This window comes from Drosophila gunungcola, assembly GCF_025200985.1.
Source record: "Drosophila gunungcola strain Sukarami chromosome 2R unlocalized genomic scaffold, Dgunungcola_SK_2 000004F, whole genome shotgun sequence".
NCBI classification, from domain to species: domain Eukaryota; kingdom Metazoa; phylum Arthropoda; class Insecta; order Diptera; family Drosophilidae; genus Drosophila; species Drosophila gunungcola.
In genome coordinates, this window is record NW_026453167.1 from 1722935 (window position 1) to 1743684 (window position 20750).

The 20750-nt window shown below is 42.2% G+C and overlaps 4 protein-coding genes across 5 annotated transcripts; 1 reads left to right on the forward strand and 3 right to left on the reverse strand.

Moving 5' to 3' along the window:
• The first annotated feature begins 1058 nt into the window (after positions 1-1058).
• LOC128254238 (uncharacterized) lies at positions 1059-5019 on the forward strand. The gene is made up of 7 exons (XM_052983143.1): positions 1059-1247; positions 3267-3590; positions 3816-3887; positions 3947-4036; positions 4099-4176; positions 4243-4386; positions 4444-5019. Exons 1-7 carry the CDS (start codon positions 1224-1226, stop codon positions 4825-4827), a joined length of 1116 nt encoding a protein of 371 aa, XP_052839103.1. The 5' UTR covers positions 1059-1223; the 3' UTR covers positions 4828-5019.
• Positions 5019-6587, reverse strand: LOC128254243 (uncharacterized). The gene is made up of 2 exons (XM_052983153.1): positions 5306-6587; positions 5019-5246 (listed from the first exon to the last, which is right to left on the reverse strand). The coding sequence occupies exons 1-2, from the start codon at positions 5431-5433 to the stop codon at positions 5027-5029; spliced, it is 348 nt and encodes a 115-aa protein (XP_052839113.1). The 5' UTR covers positions 5434-6587; the 3' UTR covers positions 5019-5026.
• A 138-nt stretch (positions 6588-6725) lies between these two features.
• LOC128254235 (ras-specific guanine nucleotide-releasing factor RalGPS1) lies at positions 6726-16406 on the reverse strand. 2 transcript variants are annotated; one of them, XM_052983139.1, is made up of 8 exons: positions 16206-16406; positions 11392-11497; positions 10996-11321; positions 10095-10422; positions 9583-10034; positions 8528-8731; positions 8155-8265; positions 6726-7368 (listed from the first exon to the last, which is right to left on the reverse strand). In XM_052983139.1, exons 2-8 carry the CDS (start codon positions 11449-11451, stop codon positions 6756-6758), a joined length of 2094 nt encoding a protein of 697 aa, XP_052839099.1. In that variant the 5' UTR covers positions 11452-11497; positions 16206-16406; the 3' UTR covers positions 6726-6755. The 2 variants fall into 2 exon arrangements, with proteins under 2 accessions (XP_052839099.1, XP_052839100.1); XM_052983140.1 differs by lacking the exon at positions 8155-8265.
• A 335-nt stretch (positions 16407-16741) lies between these two features.
• Positions 16742-19476, reverse strand: LOC128254236 (pro-resilin). Its single transcript, XM_052983141.1, is given in 4 exon segments — positions 16742-17231; positions 17233-17889; positions 17991-18125; positions 18444-19476. Coding segments are annotated over 4 exon segments (1950 nt in total). The 5' UTR covers positions 19380-19476; the 3' UTR covers positions 16742-17009.
• Positions 19477-20750: the final 1274 nt, after the last annotated feature.

A 20750-nucleotide genomic window follows, 5' to 3' on the forward strand; every position in this document is an offset into this window, starting at 1 on the left:
AAAGGCTTTCAAAATGCGGTGAAAGTCCTGAGAGAAAAATTTAGGAGAACTCTGACATACTACACTTTGGTACTTATAAATTCAATCATCTTATGCAACTGATTACTTCCCACTAAGTGAAACGGAACCAGACCAGGTACCACATACACGCACCTGGAACTCCATAAAACTGGCCAACAGGTGAGCTATCCTATCCGCCGCTCATTCAATCGAAATTAAATCAACATGCAATTAACTTGCTTTTGGCCAAATGAATCGAGCCATTTAAAAAGCGGTATTCCGCATGTCTTCGTTTTGCGGATCCCATTGAAAATGTGGCAGGAAATGAAACGGAAAATGAGCAATAAGCAATGCTGGCTATTGTCTTTAAAATGTCTTGCCACATTGCTGGTTTGCACATGCAGAAATGCAACAATTTAATGGGGATCTGAGCCATAGACACGTCCACGAGCATTGCCCTTAACCGAGTTTGGACCTCGATGGCCAATAAATTACATTAAAAACCATCTAATTAATGCGACACCACTGGGCATATGAAAACACAGACGTGACGACCTTCGATTTCTGGACGATTAAACAATAAGAATTCCCAAAAAAAAAACAATAATCACAAAAAACCGAAGACAAACGCAATAGGCTTGGATATTTCTTTTTGGTTTGTTTGTTTCGTTGATTTCCCATTGCGTGCCATTAATTTGCATTGCCTAAATGTAGTCGTTGATTTTCAACTCTTTTTTTCTTTATTGAGATTTATAACATTTATGGCCATAAGCTTTCGGCGGCGATTACAACATTTGGAGCAAGTCACGTCTCCAGGCCCAAAGAGGTTTTCGAAAATGGCCAAAAGAGTGGCTTAAACCAAAAAAAGAGAGGCAAAGCCGGCTTAAAGCTTTGCCAGCAAAAGCTTCGTCATTGTTTACACACGAAACCGTTATCAAAATTCAAGGTCTGGCCAAGTTTTAACTCTCATTTTCACCGGAGACAGAGAAAAAGTTGGGCGAAGCAGAGCTCTCATTTCGCCGGCTGCACCTGCGCAGTGTGTATTTAACCGTAGGTGCCCGATCTTCAGCGCGACAGTCGATTCCCCGAAAGTGGCCAAAGTGGTGGTAACAACCGCCCATTCTCCAGAGGCAAAAGTGTTATATTTTAAAGAGACCGCCAAAAAGTGAATTCTCAGATAGTGTCTTAAGTTAAGCGTTTTTCACCAGCTGTAATCGGGAGCCATGAGGATCCAGCGGCATTTTGTGGTAATTACAACGAATAGTGAAAAAGTGTCGCGAAATGCAAATTAACATGGAATTGGGGTTGCTGCGGGTGTTGGCTGCACAAGTGGAACTAATGGTGTACTCAGCCCAAAGTTGGCAATCTTTTTGGTTATATTTGCATAAGCTGCAAAGTTTCTTCAGCAATAAATTTTAGGGATTTGCGCTTCAGTGAATCTCTGCTAGGAAAATGCAAAACCTTGGCTTAAGTTTGGCTTGAAAAGCGTTACTTTATTACATGATATTCAGTATTCATGTCGACAGTATTCTTTTGAAAATACATATTATAGAAAGTAAAGTATATTATACATTCAATTATAGAAAGTAAACATAAATTTTGCAGCTAATAATTAATATTATAATATTTATATTATAATATTTATTAATATTAATGCAAAGAGAAGTAAAGCATTAGCCTTGTGAGTAGTGAAATCGATTTATTTTTCAACAAAAAAAACAAAACAAACATTTATTACCAACTTAGAATAGTACATTAAGAAAAACAAACAAAAAATTTAGATTATGTTTTATTAAAAAACCTCAAAGTAATTTTTTGATTCAATAACTTTTAATGATATGATTATTTTCATAATTCATTATTGAATAATAAACTTAATTAAATATTACAATTAAAAATAAAAAACTAAAAATCAAAATTTATTTGATTACAAATCTTCAAAGTTATATTATGCCTCGATTTCGAGTGATATGGTTTTTCCATTAGTCATTTTTCAGTTATAAACGTATAGTGTGCGTTATTTAAATTATTTTTTTTAAATATATATTTTTAAGGAAACCAAGGAATACAATTTCTTTCCTAATGTTTTTTTTATACAATTATTTTTGATGAAGTGATCATTTCTGAGTAAGGAATTTAAATAAGTATGTATTTTTTCTATAATTTCCTTTGAAACCAACATGTTTTAAAATAATTTTAAAGGGGCCCATGACAACACTTTCTTCCTGTCGCTTTGCGTTTGTCAACAGCACGATCCATGCATTTTTCATTGGTTTTAAAAGACCCATGACTGCCCGCCCGTTGGATTCCCTTCCGACTTGCGCCGCATTGTCAACAATTAAAATCGCGATCGTTTCATTAGCGAGGGGATAGCTATATATCGTATATATCGGTAAGGTGCACTGCGGAGTGGAGTCGCAAACTCTTTTCCCTCACGACCGATGATCCAACTGCAGGCGAAACCAGTCGGCTGAGTAGCTTTCACTGCCCACTTGGGCGAGGAAGCTGACACGATCGATCTGCTACAATTAGCACTATCCGATGAGATAATTTTTGCTGGCGCTAATTTTCATTTCATAATCGGCCCATGCCGTACCTCGTTGACATTTATGCGCCAAGTGATTGGGATTAGGTTGTGGGCTTTTGAAATTGTACCCACGGAACCGGGCTAATTTTGCGAAATCATGAAGGCGTTTCGCTCTGACCTTGTTGGATTCTCCAAATGCAGAGGGCTTGCGCCATTTATCCAGCAAGTTCCATATTTATCTTAACAATACAAAAACCCATTTACATAATAAAACAAATTGACCAAATAAAGAGGGGCCAGACCCAAAAAGTCTTTGGCCTGGCATAATTTGTCATCAACTAGCCAACTTGACCCAGGTCAGGCATTATACGAAATTATAAACATCAGAGGCGATATCGTTGTGCAACATTTCTCTGTGGGTCTCCCAAAACAATGCCAGACTGTGACCCACTTAAAACTCGTTTTCAGTCACTCACCTTTCTTTGGAGAATATGGAATTCATTAACATGGTCGTTGCGAATTCAATTTGTTCGAGCTTTCTTCATGCCCCGAGTTTGTTGTCTGAGTCTTTTGATTTGTATCTTTTGGATTTGTTTGATTAAAACAAAGTACATCTATCTTTTTTGTCTTTAAAGCCTTTTAAACTATATACTTTGAATGTTAAATTTTACTTGCTTTATCATTTGTATCTTTTCGATGTTTGATGGAATTTCATCAACTTTTACCTGCCTTTTTTTAGTTGGGTCTGCTCGGTGTGCTCTGTTGGGCCATCGGAGGCAGTCAATCCAAGGCTGTGGTGGATCAGCAGCCTGCCGCTTCCCAGGTGGACAGCAAGAGCGTCGCCCAGAAGAGGATCGATCTGGGACTGGGATTGGGACTGACCGATGGCTTGATCCACGATCACGACCACGATCACCATCACGAGCACATTGTAGAACACCACGAACACCATCATGAGCACCATGACCCCGGGTACTGGAAGAAGAAGGTCACCTGGAAGGAGGGCTGGAAGAAGATCTGGAATCCGGCCAAGAAGCAGATCTGGAATCCCTCGTGGAAGAAGGTGAGCGACAGGGAAACTATACAAAATAACTATAATACAAATTATATAAATAAATTCAGTGAACTAAATTTTAAAATTTAATTGCTCACTCAATGCAGGTAATAAATACACTGTTATTAGATTTTGTTTAAATAATTTTAAAATTTGGTTTTTTCTTTTTGAAAAGCATTTCTTTAGAACGTAGTGTATTTAAGACAATATTCAATTTAACTACTTACTTTACAGATCTGGAAGCCCCATTGGGTAAAAGTGCCTGGCTGGAAGGAGATTCAGGTTCCCGCCTGGAAGCAAATTTGGGTAAGTTATACAGCCACCGCTCTTTGGAAGCGTTCTTAAGTTTTTCGATAAAATTTTAGGTACCACACTGGAAAGAGATTTTAGTGCCCGCCTGGAAAGACATTCAAGTACCCGATTACAAGCAGATTTGGACACCAGAATTAGTCAAGGTACAAAGGAACTTCCTATATATTTCTGAATGGATACATTTAAGAAACTTCTTAATTTTTAGGTTGGCATTCCTGGCGAGAAATATCTTGGCAAGGATCACGAAGGCTGGGAGTACACCAGTCACGATTTGTGGAAGAAGGTCAGTTATACATAAGCCTTTTTATAATTCTTTACCTCCTTAACACTCTAAAACATAACCCTATAGAAAGTGGTCTGGAAGTCGCACTGGAAGAAAATCTGGAAGCCAGCCAAGAAGCAAATCTGGGTGCCCGACAAGAAACTGGAGTGGAAGGAGGGCTGGAAGCAGTACTGGAAGCCAGCCAAGAAGGAAATCTGGACCGATAAATTGGTATGTTTAAATAATAAAATTACTTATAGAGTAAATAAATTATCTAAAATTTTCCAGGAATGGAAGGAGGCATGGAAACAGATTTGGGTGCCCGGCTGGAAGGAGATCTGGGTTCCCGGCTGGAAGAAGATCTGGAAGCCAGTGGTCATTTCCGAGTGGTTCCCCTCACCCGATCACCACCACGATCATCATCATCACGAGCACGGTTTTGATTGGGATCGCAAGGACACAGGTGTCACGGCCACCAAGTCGGCCGATGGCAAGGATAAGGTGGTGTGGAAACGAGATGACACCAATGCCGCCGGCAAGCCCACTTTGCTGCAGCCAGTGGCCAGCGCCGACTTCCAGGCCAAGTCCCTGGAGGCGGCCAAATCCCCTGTAGCCGCTCCAGCCGCCTCCGTGGCAGCCACCTCGCAGTCATTCAAGTTTCCCGGCGCGTAGGAGGCCATTGCAACAGGTTGCATCACAAACGCCCGGTTCCAAGCTCCTTGTACATAGTCGTCGTAACCAGTCGCTAGCTCATAAGGCCATCCATCCACTTCCATTTGCCTTGGCGCCACTTTAAATTATCGCTAGACTTTAATTACAATTACCAGTGAATACAAATTAAAAGATAAATAACTAAAAACTAAAGTCAGTCTTAGTGTGATTTGTACGAGTGGCCCTTTTCCGTCTCCCACTCGTTGGGGGCATTGGGCAGGGGCACCCACTCGTTGTGGATGGTGGGTGTCCAGACCTTCTTCCACACCGGCTCGTAGATCTTCTTGGCCCGCCAGTACTTCACCCACCGAGCGTTCCACGTGGTCTTGTTGGCCCAGAAGCCATCGGCCTGCGGATCCAGAGTGTCTGTGTGGCTAACACTGGCGAAAGGAGGATGGATTAGTGAAAGTGTAGCCCAGTGGTTGCGTAATCCTCTCACATGGTGGTCGTCTTGCCGCCCAGACAGCAGTTGAAAAAAACGAACACTAAGACTAGTAGCCACATCAGCAGTGGTTTAATTTTAATCCATGGATACGCCATCCTGTCGCCACTTTTCGCCGCTTTCATGTTTCGCAATTGACTGGCCGCACTGTTAACCGATCTTCACATTTTAAAGGCCTCCAGTTTGGCGGCAAATCGAGCTCCCTAATTGGGATTCAGTGCGTCTGTGCGAGTGAATTGCAAATTCCCGCACTTTGCACGATCTGATTTGCTTGTAAATAGCCCTAGATGCCTTATATAACGCAATAAAAGAAATGTTTCTTTCTTTCTTTTCGATTTGTGGTTTATTTTTTGTGGTTTGTTTTTGTTGTTGCATTTCTTTCCTAAACTAATGTAAAAACGCTGCAAATGATAATCTGTATGTGTGTGACAAAGCTTAGGAGTTACAATTCATGAGGCCGTCTCAACAGACAAAAAAACAGAAACACTAACATATTACTTTCGTTTTTTACAATTGAGGCATGCATCTTACGAAATATACTTATGTTTGCTTTATAGCTCTGTTTGTTTTTAGAGTGCAACAACTTAAGGCAGATATACAGATTAACTGATGTTGATCAGATATACAGATTAACTGATGTTGATCATGATAGTGGTAGTGATAGCGATACAATATTAAAGCCCTTAGTTACGCGTAGAAAGTTCGTTTGATTTTGATTCATTGTTACAAAGTTAGGTGAGTTGGGCAAATCGTTGCCAACAATCGTTGTGTGAACACAAATTTAGAACTAATATGGCACGATTAGCGCGAAATTAAGTTGAGTAAATGTCAAAGTAATTTCCTTAATATTAAATTTTACAAATACAAAATACAGCAAAGGGACAGCACAATATTAATAATAGACAGCCCTGTTGCCAACATTAAATGGATTGGAAATTGAAAATAACTCGCTTAGAGCTTCTGAGTCATTGCGAAGAAGCTGGCGAAAAATGTTTATTCGTTGACGTGCCAGTTTCTCAATTCCGAATAAAATTTGACTTAGAGAACAGGGCCGTTACATATTTGGGATTCTAATTGCCCTGCGTTGTAGGTTTAGTTTGTTGTTGTTGAGTGTGTGGTTTCTCTGCTGGAACTTCTCCATCTCCTTTATTTTCTCCTCGAATTCTCCTTCTCGGTGTCAGTCTTTTGAAATACCATTTTGAAATCGATTCATCTAGATGCAGGCTTCAATTTGTTCGTTCGTTGTGGTTTTGGGAATGTTCTGTGGTGTTGCCTCGTTTCAGGGAGTGAGTGAGTGGTTTGGTGGGTGTGGTTTTTTTTTCTTTTTGGCTGTGCACGTTTCAAGGGATTAGGCTAACTAAACTAGGTAGTACACTAGGCTACGATGAGGACCATATATATATTCGAGTTCCTGTGCTTGTTTGTTTTTTTTTTTGGAGGGGCCAGCTCATTCGAAGGACATCAGGTTGGTGGGCAGAGGTTTGGGCACTCGCATGTTGGCCAGCTTGCAAATGGCGTTCGACCAGAGGTGTGTCATCTGCGGACTGTCCGTCCGGAAGCGATATACGGTGCCCAGGGCTCGGTGGCACAGCTCGAAGGTGTTCTTGTGCTTGGTATTATCGCTCACATGGGCATACCATCCGTCCAGGGGACACACTTTGCATGGCTCCCGCTTGAAGTCGCTCCGCTCACTGCCCTTGAAGGACTTGGGTGGGAAGTAGAGCAGCGAGTTCTCCCAGATCTGCAGCCAGTAGCGCTGCCATGAGGCCACCGCCGGCTTCCTTCCCTCTTTCTGGACCGTTTTCCGACGAACACATCCCTGCATGGCGGCAGCTGCCTCCGGAGACATCAAATCGCAATCACTGCCAGTGAAGTCACACATTATTCCCTCGGCGCTCTCCAGGGATGTAAGATCCGCTTGGGATAGGGCGTCGCTGTGCTCCAAAACCGAGTCATCTAGAAGGTGGTGACGAGGCTGCCCTTGACTGGGGTCCAGTTCCAGGTGCAGGTGGTGCGGATGCCCATCGCCGTGGTTGTGTAGCGCAATCTTGCCAAAAATGCTGCAAGGACACAAACGCGATTAAGTTAAACTTTTTTTTTTGGGTAAGGAATTCACATTCAGGCTGTTCAAACAAATGAGAACAAATGAAATTGCAAAAAGGCAAACAAGGATGAACTGCGATTTGTGTCTATAAAGGGTTTAGTCGTTTTATAAATCCAACAAGTGATCTGTAGGTTATTCTCAGTTACAAATTTATTTGAAGCTGCGAATCACTTTTTTTTCTTTTCCTTTAAATGTATAAATAATGTATTTCTCATTATGTTATATTCTCAGATATATTCTATAATATTGAATATGTTATTGTCAGTTATAATTTTAATTGAAGCTTGGAAAGAAAAGCTTTTTCTTTAAATTCATAAATTACATTTTTGGCATGAAAGTTTTTTAATATTATTAAAATGGAGTTACAGATATATATAATTCAATTAGCTATGTTAAATGCTCAATAGTTTCTCAAAGATTACATGTATTACAAATAAATACGACATTCCCTTTTGTATATGTAAGTGGACAGGATGTGTGCTGATTATAAGAAGTGGATGAGATCCCATCAAATGAATGGTAACGTGTGAAGGCGTGTGTCTTTTGTGTATTTCATACGAAGCAATTCCAACTCGGGTCCGTGCAAAAGAATAAAAGTAGGAGGAAAAAAATGAACACTTCAAATGGTACGATGACGATAAGGCATCGGATCAGGATCAGTATCTGGATCAGTATCGGTATCGGTTACAGGCTGGCATTACACAGGATATAGCCTAGCTACAGGACTCTGTTCTGGACTCACCGACGGCATGTGCAACGCTTGTTGGAGATGGTGCCAATGCCCGGCGCAATCATCACGATGCAACATTGACACTTCTCGGCAAAGTTTCGCGGCAGGCTGCTGCTGCGAAATCTTCATTCATTTTGGGCAGTGGCAGTGGCGTATGTAGACAATTAACGATAACACATACACACACACAAACGAAAGCATAAGCCAAAATCAAAGCGATTCGAGTGAGAGAAAGAGAATCAAACGAGACGAGGTTTAAACAGATTAATAAGAAGGACCCGGTGTGTACACATGTCCAATTATTGCGCAGTGATTGGAGGTGGGTTGAGTTAAACAAGTGGTTAACAAAAAAGCAGCAGCTGCAGCAGGGGATGACTCTACTCACTTGGTGCCCAGACTACGACACTTTCGGTGACCCGGCACGAACTTGGTGCCGCTGGCCATGCGCATGGAGCCAATGGTCTTGGCCGGCGAGAGATTTAGACAGCCCAGGGCCGGAGTAACTGCCTCCACGTTGAACGATTCCTTCGAGCTGCAGGACGATGAACTAGGTCCCGAAGGCGACGCAGGCTCCAGGTTCAGAGATCGCCTGTAAAATAAAACAAAATACATTAAAATAGTTAACAATAACATTTTGAGATACAAAAACCATAGCAAAAGGGCCTAGGCTTTATAAAGCTGGTTAGATTTTTTTTTAATGTGTTTCTTTTGGACATTTATATAAGAGTTATATGCTGTATAGACCGCAAATTATAAAGTAAATTTTTTGTTTTTGAATAAACAATTGAAATTGATGATTTATTATTTATTATTTAATTTATTCATACAATTGTACTATGACTTGTTGACTATACAATAGAAGAAAATTGCATGAGCTTAAATGACGAATCAAGGGACTTTTATGAAGTATATTTCTAAAATTTGACCAAAGCATAAGAACTGATATAATTTATATTGACGTTACATTTGGAGTAAATTTAATGAGGTTTAATGATGAATCTAAGGGTTTTTATGAAGTGTATTTTTAACACTTAGTTGAAGGATATGTATGAACTGATAAACTATATTACGTTTTGTTGACGTTACAATATGAGGAATTTTCAAGAGGTTGTAATGAATCCCAAATTAAATTAATGAATAGATAATATTAATCTTATTCCATCAAATTATGACTGTTAGTCTAAATTATAAAATGCTGTTCATAACAAACTATATATTGTTAATTGTGAGTCAAGAAAACGGAATTCATTAAGTGAGCTTTTCCTTTTTTGTATTGATAATAAGCCCAGAAGCCAAGTATATTTATCACGCCACACAAGGGTGGTTATGGAGGAGTGTTCCAAATGTCTTACGAATTCGGGTAAGTTTGACTTTTTAATCTGTCCCCAATGTAAAACTGAACTTTGGTTTTGAAATCTGTTAAATAGCAATGCCCCTTACTTGTACTGATCCTCCTCGAAAATGTTTTGCAACTCCTCAATGTATCTTATGGATGTCAGATACTTCTGGGTGGCCTCATGCTTCTGCAGATGCTTATAGTCCGACTGCTGATAGTTTGAAATGACACGGAGTATGTTGTTCATCTTATTTCTCCGCTGCTCCGGTTCCAGTCCGCCCTTGTGCGGATGGGCCAGGTCAATGTAGATCAGATCGGTGAGAAAGAGGCCCAGGTAGGGGATGCACGGCAGGCGGAGGCTCTCGAGGTACGAACGCAGATTGGCCCAGTTGTCCTGGTCGCTAAATATATCGCTGAGTCGCTCGAAGGACTGACGATCCTTCTTCGATAGGCAAGCCCAGGTCTTTGTCAGGCGATAAATGCTGGCGCTTTGCATGGCCGAAATAATGGCGAATAGCGAGTGCAGATTGTTGAGCTCATGCAGCTTTTTGGCCACCTAAAACAAATGATTTGATTATTATGTTTAACATAACCATTAGTTTATTCAATTTCTCACCTTAATAAAGTGCGTCATTATCTCAGCTCTCTGCTTCGGCTGGTCGGCATTCAATATTTCCTGCACTGTCCAAAAGCTCGTGTGGTTGAATCGTTTGGTAAATGCCACAATATTGGGTGTGTTGACATGTTTGTCCTTTTTCGTCCAGGCGCAACTGCTCAGCTCATCCGGTTGGATCTGGCCGAAGACGGGAAAATCCAGTAGCGTTATCTGGTTGGCCAACACATCGGCGGGTACACGTAACGCGCTCATTATAACCGCATCCAACTGCTTGATGGAGGCGTGGGCTGGTAAACTTTGCGACTTGGACGGCGGTGCTGCTGAGGCTCTGAAAAACCCAAGGAAATATAATTAGCAGTGTGTTTAAAAATGCACTTAAATTTCTATAAAACGGATAAAAAAAATAAATTATATTCACTATCAACTTGACCAGATACATTTAAGTAAGCGAGGCATGTTGCATCATACCTTTTATATATATCTGTTTAAAGCTTGGGACATTAAATATATAGTATTAGTTATATAAAGTTAAATGTTTTCACTATCACTATTAAATTTATCACATATATTTAAATAAGCATCTTGCCTTGCTTAGTATGGTAAATACAATTTTTCAACATGTAAAGTTGTATCTACTTAATATCATGTTGTATTGTATATTAATAAAATATTGTACTTATTTAATGTCATAAGCGTAAACTACCAAATTTACTACTTATATTTAAGTAAGCTAGATAACAGAGTGTTTTATCTGCTAACATTATATATTATGTCATAAGCTTCAAACATATAGCTTAACTCATTATCTAAAAATTGCTTAAATAGACCATAAAATTCGGTAAACTATTTTTAAAAAGCTTTTTGGGATAAAGTATAACCCAAGTGATTAATTATAACTTACGCTATGGTATAGTAGCAGCCCGGTGAGTCTGGCGAGGAGGAGAAACTGTTTAAACAACCGATGGAGTTCTTGCGTCGAGTGCTCTTGATGTTAAGCGTTTTGCTGGTCTGCGGTTGCGACATGGGCGGTTCCATATCGTGCTCCTTTTGCAACTTCTCCTGGCGCAAACAGGCCATGGTATGGGCATTTCCGTTGGCGTTTGGACTTCGTTGTTTGGCCAGCCGAGTTGGCTGCTGCGAAGGAGGAGGTGAGCTCTGCTTGAATTGAGTCGAGGCATAAGCCTGACCCGTGTATCCATTATAGTCCGTGGTGGGTTTTCTGCTTAACTGAAATATTAAGAAGCCATAGGCCTTAGCGTAAGTGTACTTTGAAAAAGAAAAGAATTGAGATAGTCACCTCTGAGTAGCGCAGATTATCCGTGGACAGGTCGCGTGAGATTTCCGAGTATCGCATCATGGCAGCCAACTCCGGCTGTCTGTGGACTTCGACCAGCTTTTCAAAACTGCAATGGAAGAGAGACTTGAGTTAACTTCGTGATAAAGTTTCGGCTTTCGGTGTGTTCCGCGCACTGGGCAGACACTTTTTGTTGACTGAAACCGAGTTTGTTTTCCTCAGTTCTGCATTGTGGCTTTTGTGTTGCACGAACGGTAGTAAAAAAAAAAAGAAACAAAAAACAGATGGAAAAAAAAAAGCTGGTGGCAAGTCGGAGCAGAGCTTCTGGCACGCTTCGCTGCTCGATTTTCAATGGAGCGGGCCATGTGAGTCACCATTCCCTGCTCTTTTATGGCAGCTCTCGAGTGTTCAAATGGTTTTTCGGGGGTGCAAGCCAAGCCGCTGATAAAAAGTATCGGGCTGCAGCGGTCAGCGGAAAGTTTGGTTGGAAAACAAGTCACCCGGTCAGAAACCAAATTGGTTTTCGACTTAGTTCACTGAACCCGTCAACTATGGTATAGCTAGGAAATTAACGAAGCCCAATACTTCCGGAATTGTTCCCCTTTCGAGAAAACGAAATGCATTACATACAGTTTCTAATGGTGAGATGGTGTTAAAACACATGAAGGCCAAAGTCCTTATAAATTGGCTTGATAAGGCATAAAATATAAAGCTATAGACTATGGGTTACTTTTAAAAAATGTTAAAAGAAGTGATTAAATTTAAGACGATGATAAATTATAATTTCATCATATGATGAAGCATTTACCATACTAACAGCTACAGCATAGCAAAGGAAAGTAAACCAATAGGTTTCGAAACTTTTCCTCTTTCGAGAAAAGAAAATGCATTCGCTTAAGAGCATAAAACACAATTACTAGTGGTTACATAAGATATACATTCACAAAAGTATGAAGCCTTACGCAAATTTATTAATGGGTTATTTTTAAGAAAATGTGAATAACTTTAAGATGATGACAAATTGTAGTTTCATCATTTGACGCAGCATTTACTATACGGTTTTCAGAATATACATATAGAAACCACTAGTCATTTACCATTTACTACCCCCAACTGCATATATACATAAAATTTTTCTAAGACTGACTGTGCTGACCCCGTCTAATTAATTTCAATTAAGTTTTAATCATTTCAAAGCAAAAGCTGATCAAACGCAGTGACGTCCGCACACATTGTCATTGGGGTTCTGTCTGCGGTTTTCTTCGATTATTTTGCGCCATTCTGTCAGAGCAAATGGAATTATCCGACAGCAGCGCAATTATCTCGAGATACTTGTGGGCGAAACCCATAAGATACATAGTACTAGTTCCAAAACGGAAGAGGCCGATATCTGGGGCTGGGAACGATATCTATTGTTTTTAATTCGGTATTCAGCCAGATAAATTATATTCGAATCATGTGAAACTCGTGTATCTCAGTTGGTATTTCATTTATCTCATAGCCCAAATGAATTACAGCGCATTTACAAAAATATCCAGCAATTTATATGTGGGAGATATATGTAGATGAAATGAAAACAATTTGGGCGGAAAAAGCAAAAAAAAAGATGCAGACCAGACAAAAGGCGAACTCAAATTATATTCCAAAATGCCAGACGACTGCCTCAAGATTTTTGAGCAAATGGACTTTATTGACTATTTGAACTATTCCATATACACATCACTCTTCGCTGTACATTCATATATTTATATGTAGTATAGAGATACATGCCAATCTGTGCCATTTTTCTTCTGGATTTCCTTTTGGTGGGGCAGCTTTTTTATGGCATTATCAAATGCAATTAATGCCAAACAATTAACTCGCCTCATGTGAGGGCACATAAAGTTCTGCCCACTGGGTACAATTTAATTCTTGGCATATGTAAATAATTCCTGCCAGACAGCGTGCTCCTTTAATGCGAGTTTTGTAAACTTTTCGATGGTCGAATGTGAAATCGTGTTGCTTTCGTGGTCAGGGATATGGCGAAATCGAAATGTGTGTGTGGAGGCGAATAGCCACCCACTATAGCTACTCCCCCAGATATTCCAGTGTGTGTTTATTGTTTTTACATAAATTTCTTGAAAGAAAACAAACAACACAGCTGCACAGTTCGAGGAAATCACATTTGCCTTCGCGATTCCGTTTCTCAGTTCTTTTTTGTTTATCAGGCCTGCAGAATTGTATTTAAATAAAATAGAATACATACTCGCGCACATTTCTATACAATCTCGAGGAAACTCGGCGTTATTTTCTCGCTTCTCGTTTTGTGTTGGCGTTTCCCATTGATAAATTCTTTTTCTTGTGGGTCGCTCTGGAATTCGCAATGTGATGACAAGTGACTGGCCATCAAGAGAATTTGCAGTTCAACCTTTTCGCTGACTGGCACTGACCCTCGGCTTCCAGAAATAAGGGGGGTTAAAGATCTCTGGAACAGCTTTCTTTGCCACTCGGAAATGTGGCGAAAAATTTACAAAAGTTATGGTTACACACAAGGTCAACGGCGAGTGGCTGTCGCCAGTGATCTTCGCATTTCCAATTTTCTGCTGTCAGGTTCAATAACCGCCTCCCAAGATTACGATTAAAATTAAATATTTAGCATTTAATGCGGTCAACCTTCGACTTGGCATTCTCTGTGTGTGTGTGTGTCTGAAGTGGGAAAACATTATTAGCTAATCTCCCATTGAAAAACCGAGGGGCGTTATCAGGCAATCGTCTCACTATTTGCTTACACATGCATGCCAGAAAAATACATGCAATTACGCTGGTTTAAAACAAGAGAAAACTACAAATGAAAAGTGCCAAAACAGCAACAGAGCAAGAAGCCTGACTTTCAAGATCGCAGAAGCTGATACCCTAATATAGATGTTTTTTTTTTTAGTTTCATAGGCACTTTAAATTTATATATCTTTGTAAATTACATGTTCGAAATTACTTGTCTGACCTACTTATAGATGCATTAAAACGCATTAATCCATTTATAAGATCTTAAAACGCCCAGCAGTAAAGATTTTATTAAGCAGGACTATAAATTTCTTTATTCAACCCCAAGTTTCCTTCAATTATCCTTAAATAAAACAAACGGACTGACATAAAAGCAAGCTGTAAATTGTTTTTATGGTAGACAAATGATATAGTCATCCGTTTCCGGCTGTTCTGAATTTGTTTATACAACGAAAACCAAAATAAAGGTTTTGTGCATAATTTCAAACAGATGGCATTTGGATTAAGATTTTGAATTTTCCAGAAAAGACAGGTAGATATCCGAAAAAAAAAGAAAGATGTTTATCCTCAATGCAAGATGTGCTGATAGATAAGAATGCTCAGATGTAATATACTTTTAGCAGTTTACATACTATACATATAATACCCACTTATAGGGTACGTAAAAAAACAAAGCGAAGGAAGGCCGAGCGTTCGAGCTGGGGTTTCTTCTTTCGCCTTCTATTCTCATGTTTTGTATTTGTTCCATGAGGTGCTTATATGAGCATGCGATCCGCACCACATGTAAGCCAACGCCAAAGTGGGTCACTTGGTGAGCATCCATCCAGTCGGAGCATCGAGAATCGAGCCTAGAAGTGAGCCACTTTCCCAATTTCTGGTTCGAGTGGCTGTACTTAAGACCAAGGAACATGAACAAAAGGCAACATTCGAAGTGAGGAGAAGAAGCCTTGAGATTCGGCATCTCTGTAACCCAGGCAAAAACATCTGTCGCACATATCCTGTTGGGCCAGTCCAGGAAAAGCAAGTAGAGGTTAAAAAAATTGTTGTGGAAATGAATATACATTTCAGAAATTTGAATATCATCGGAAAAAAAACTACAAAAATATGATATACAAATAAAAATATGTTAGTTTAAGTTCTTACTTGACTTAAAACTCTTTGCGGATACTCATTAAAACTCATGTTTTTATTCAATCTATTATGATGAAAAAATGCTTGTTCCAAGACTTTTTTTATTAGAGTCTACCAATATTAGGATTATAAAAGGTTATTAAGCCGCAAAATAGTGATTGTTATTTAAATGTCGAAAACAAGACATGCAAGACATGACCGACATAGATAAAAATATCATCTTATATAAAAGGTTTATTAAACCGCAAAATAAGTAAGTTCTTGACCCTGTACAGTTTATTTATACAATTTTGATTGTTCATTTCAACAGAAAATAAACAAATTATACATTTTTAGACCCAATAATAAAAGATTTGCCTGTGTTTTTGTTATGATTTCAAAAGTGAACATTGTTTTCTTCTGTGTAGACCAACAGCAGCTGGCACTTGCATTCCGAGAGGCGTTGCTGGGTCTTTGTGTGTATCTTCTTATCACTCCGCTTATCACCTGATCTAATGCCGAAAGGAGGTGCTAAGTGAATTTATTGACCGACCCCCCTGATGATTCACATTTCGAGACATATATATTCCATATATTTTACCATATTCCACCGGCAGGGGCAACAAATCGATAGCATTGAACACGAAATGGAAAAAAGCGAAGCCGAACATAAACACAGATACAGATACACAGGCACTCACGCAATTTGCTTTCGTTAAGGTTCTAAGCTCATTGTATGCAAAGTGTACCGCCCACTCAACACCCACCACCCACCGCCCACTTCTGGTGTAGTTTCGTAATCGTTCCGAAAAAAGAACGAAAATTGCACTTGATACTTGGATGTGATTTGGGCGACAATTGGACAAAGATATGTATTAATAGCGCTGCATATTGTTATTTATAGTTTTCAGTTTCCCCGCCCCACGTAACCAGCACTTTCAACTCACTTCGTAAAACAACTGGAGCATTTTAGTCCGGCTAATTGTAATTGAATTAAATGCGCGACGCCGCGCTCGTTAATTACTATTCACTACACTTATTGGCTTCCTCCGCGCGTTTGTTTATTTCCTCGAGAACAGCGAAAATTGAGCAGCAAACAGCAAAAAACGATCCGCGCGCGACGCCGACTAGAGGTGGAATAACATCGATACCAGCTCGGTGCCAATATCGACGTCATCGATGTTTTCAAAATATCGGTCCTATCGATGTTTTGCAGGGCTTATCGATGTGTATTTATCCATCTCTCTCTCCTTCTGTTAGTTCGACGTTTGGCTAACATTTCGCTGTTAGTTCGACGTTTGGCTAACAGTTCGCTGTTAGTTAGACGTAATTAATTTTAACAAATATTTAAACTACATAAATACTTTTCCAATTCCTCAAAGTATTCAGAGTTGAGAATGATTAATCTGCCATATCAACATCTTGTAAACTCAATTAAATTCCAACAGAATTTTTATATAAAATATATATTTAATTTCTTTACTTACATCAGAAATAGCTTTATCATTTCGTTCTTTTTTTGGGTTATTTTTCGCGCTTGCATTTACAACAACAGGGGCTTAAGACTACGAGGATGAGAGAAGTGAAAATGGACAGAATGGGCAGCGAGAAGTAGAATAAGAATGGACGGGCACAAGGACATGTCGAAGGATGTGGGCCAGACAATGGACATAGTTCTAAGAGGACTTACAACTAGGTACTGCTATAAGTTCGGGGGATGTATCTAGCTTAATGTGCCTGGGGAGTCGTTTCTAGTACCGATAACCGCTGCCATCGTTGTCGCCGTTCTGACCGCCGGGTCCAAAGCCATTCCTGCCTCCTCCCTGACCGCCCGGCCTGCCGCTCGAGTATCCCTGGCCGTCCTGGTTGTCCTGGCCATTGGGTCGACCGCCTGGACGACCGCCGGAGTAGCCATCGCGGCCCAGGTCCTGGCCGCCGCCACGTCCGCCAGAGTAGCCGCCCTGATCACCGCCTGCCATCCTGACCACCGCCAATCACACGTCCACCGATGATCACACGTCCGCCTTCGGAGCCGCCGTTTCCGTTGCCGTTGCCGTTGCCATGGCCTCCATTGCCGCCTGGTCTGCCATTGGAGTAGCCACCTGGTCCCAGATCCTGACCTCCTGGACGTCCACCAGAGTAGCCACCTGCACCTAAGTCCTGACCACCAGGACGTCCTCCAGAGTAGCCACCTGCACCTAAGTCCTGGCCTCCTGGACGACCACCAGAGTAGCCACCTGCACCTAAGTCCTGACCTCCTGGACGACCACCAGAGTAGCCACCTGCACCCAAATCCTGACCACCTGGACGTCCTCCAGAGTAACCACCAGCACCTAAGTCCTGTCCTCCTGGACGTCCTCCAGAGTAGCCACCTGCACCTAAGTCCTGACCACCTGGACGACCACCAGAGTAGCCACCTGCACCCAAATCCTGACCAACTGGTCGTCCTCCGGAGTAACCGCCATTTCCATTGCCATTGCCATTTCCAGGACGTCCGTTGGAGTAGCCATCGGGACCGAGATTCTGGCCGCCGGGACCGCCGGGACCGCTGGCTCCACTGCCATCATTCGCATCTCCCTCGTAGCGGATCTGCGGCCTGTAGCCCTGCTGGTCGGCCTCGTACTCCACGATCTAGGAGAAGGAGAAGAAGAGACCAATAGTTAGCAGTGACAAGAGGAGGAGGAGCAGTGGATCCACTCCCGTTGCCCGCCGCCGTCGCCATCGCCTCTTACTTGCTTCCGTCCGTCGGGCAACAGGACATTGTACTGGCCGGTGGTGAAGTCACCGTCGCGCATCTCTGAATGCCCGAACGAGAGTCCGCTGGGCGCGTCCTCAACCTGGTAATTAAATTCGTACTTGGCGGGCTCCTAAAAACGCATGGATCATGGACAGCGGATCATGGAGAATGGAGAGCGGATTTGGGGCGTGTGGAGAAAGAGAGAAACACAGAGTGATAGAGTGGCTAGGATCAAGAATTCGGGAATTTCTGGTGGGGATGCAAGCTGAGTGCAGGTGAGCGAGTACGAAATCTAGCAAAGATTTGCAAGTGGGCAAATGTGCAGCGGTGCGGGCGGTTGAGCGGTATATATTCCCCTTGGTCCAGGTGATCCCTTTTAGCAGATCCCATTTTCCAGTTGCCAAATAACCCAATTATCCAATAACCTATAACTACCAGAGCTACTCACATCGTTTTCGTAGTCAGGTCCGGATCCACTGCCGCCAGCACCACCAGCACCGCCAGCGCCACCAGCTCCAGATCCCGAGGCTGGGGGTCCGTAGGAGTCGGAGGGTCGGCCACCAGGTCCTGATCCTGGCGCTCCATAGCTGCTCGAAGGACGACCTCCGCCATTGCCGTTTTGGCCCTGACCAGGAGCACCATAAGAATCCGAGGGACGTCCGCCAAATCCACCTTGACCCTGAGCTCCAGGAGCTCCGTAACTGCTCGAAGGACGACCTCCGCCATTGCCATTTTGGCCCTGACCAGGAGCGCCATAAGAGTCCGAGGGACGACCACCGCCATTTTGGCCCTGCCCAGGGGCGCCATAGGTATCCGAAGGACGACCACCGCCGTTTCCGCCACCGGGAGCACCATAACTGCTCGAAGGACGACCGCCATTTCCGTTGCCTTGTCCTTGGCCAGGAGCGCCATAGCTGCTCGAGGGGCGTCCTCCGTTTCCATTGCCGCCACCAGGAGCACCATACGAATCCGAGGGCTTCTGTCCCTGGCCAGGAGCGCCATAAGAGTCTGAGGGGCGTCCGCCAAAGCCACCTTGGCCCTGACCAGGAGCTCCATAGCTACTCGAAGGACGACCGCCTGCGTTGCCATTTCCACCGCCGTTTCCGCCACCAGGAGCACCATACGAGTCCGAAGGTTTGCCGCCAAAGCCACCTTGTCCTTGTCCCTGACCCTGATTCTGACCCAATCCTGGAGCTCCATAGCTGTCCGAGGGTCTGCCACCGCCACCAGGAGCGCCGTAGGAGTCCGAGGGCCTGCCACCCGGACCACTTTGACCCGGTGCTCCATAGCTATCGGATGGCGGTAGATACGAGTTGACTGGTGGCTCCGGTCGCCCAAGGACCACCACCACCAGGAGCAGCGTCACACCGACTAACTTGAACATATCCAACTGGAGCTGCGGACTGCCAACTGCTGATCGAATCTCTCTAGGATGAGGCTAGCGCTTGGGAGCAGCGCCGAATTCTGACTGATCTCTGGTTGCCGCCACATGGCGTATTTATATGTGGTAAGGGCAAAACCAGCGACAAAAAAACTGAAACAGAAACTGAAACTGAAAGTCTAGGATGCACACACACGAACTCGATTATGAGTTGAAGGTGGCTTTGCTTGTGGAGCGTGTGGCAACCGAAACAGCTGCCACATACGATCGTCTTCGGAGAAGCTGCTGGCTGATTCTATGCCGTCCACAGAAAATCTCAATCACTGAGTCGACTCCACTCCACAGTCCACAGTCCACAGACTGGATTTGGCGTGAAGGGTGATCTGCCTTCTTCTACCTCGGGGCGCACATCTTCTCGAGGCGCGGCGTACGAGTTGGTACGAGTTGGTGGTACACTCTGGATCCGCAGTTCGCGTTGGCCCAAAGTAGTCTACTCGGTCTACTCCACTACTTGAACTCCACTGGGTGAATGCTTTGGCGGCGTCTGCCGTGGCTCACTCACTCTCCCAATCCCAAGCGAGTGGTTGACAAGCGCCGAAGTTTGCATTTGTTTGCCTTGTCAGAGCGAAAAAAAAAAAACAAAAAATAGTAAACAAAATAGTAAAAAGCCCAGCGACATATTGAAGAAGATCGTGCCAGCGGCGACCCCAATTGGGAGTAGGATCCGCAGATCCGCAGATGCGTCTAATGGGTGCAGAAGGGTCGAGTCGATCTCATCGCATCGCATCGGAGATTGTGGCGATGGCAATGGAGATCAGTGGATCAAATGAGGAAGAAAGGTAGGTAAATGATCTATACCCTGGAATTCATATAACTAATTGTTCTGATTATGCTTGAAATTGAGATAAACTGATAATTCAATTTGGTTTTTAACTACTCAGAAAGAAACATAGTGCCAGTAATAATTGGATATTCACAAATCAACAAACATTAAATAATGTTAAATTATTATAAAAAAACAGTAACTTTTTGGTTTACCTTTCCAAAAACGATCTTAAATCAAAAAATTAAGAAATATGAAGGATGAAGACTAAAAAAAAGGGGAAAAAAGTTATTACTTTTTCCAAAATCTTGTCCCACTTTTATACAGGCTTTTTAAAACAAATTGACACAGAATTGCAACAAAACGTGTATCATTTTTAAAACATTTTTGTTTCTTTAAATAGTAGGTTACAGTAACTAAACAATTGAAACCAAATTTTGTTTGGGGTCTGATTTGGTGAAAATTAAATATCACTTTTGTTTAGCAAGCCAATGAACATCATTAAAAACCGAATGTCATTAGATTACTGTTTAGAAAGGGTATAGGCTTAT

Bases quoted from the DNA above. Each gene is read 5' to 3' on its own strand.
- LOC128254238 (XM_052983143.1), top strand. From the start codon at position 1,224: ATGAGGATCCAGCGGCATTTTGTG. The intron at 1,248-3,266 runs GTAATTACAACG...GCCTTTTTTTAG, and splicing joins GGATCCAGCGGCATTTTGTG to TTGGGTCTGCTCGGTGTGCT. The intron at 4,037-4,098 runs GTACAAAGGAAC...CTTAATTTTTAG, and splicing joins GGACACCAGAATTAGTCAAG to GTTGGCATTCCTGGCGAGAA.
- LOC128254243 (XM_052983153.1), bottom strand. From the start codon at position 5,433: ATGAAAGCGGCGAAAAGTGGCGACAGGATGGCGTATCCATGGATTAAA. The intron at 5,247-5,305 runs GTGAGAGGATTA...TCCTTTCGCCAG, and splicing joins GGCGGCAAGACGACCACCAT to TGTTAGCCACACAGACACTC.
- LOC128254235 (XM_052983139.1), bottom strand. From the start codon at position 11,451: ATGATGCGATACTCGGAAATCTCACGCGACCTGTCCACGGATAATCTG. The intron at 8,732-9,582 runs GTAAGGGGCATT...TTTATTTTACAG, and splicing joins TTCGAGGAGGATCAGTACAA to GCGATCTCTGAACCTGGAGC. The intron at 8,266-8,527 runs GTGAGTAGAGTC...AAATGAATGAAG, and splicing joins TGTCGTAGTCTGGGCACCAA to ATTTCGCAGCAGCAGCCTGC.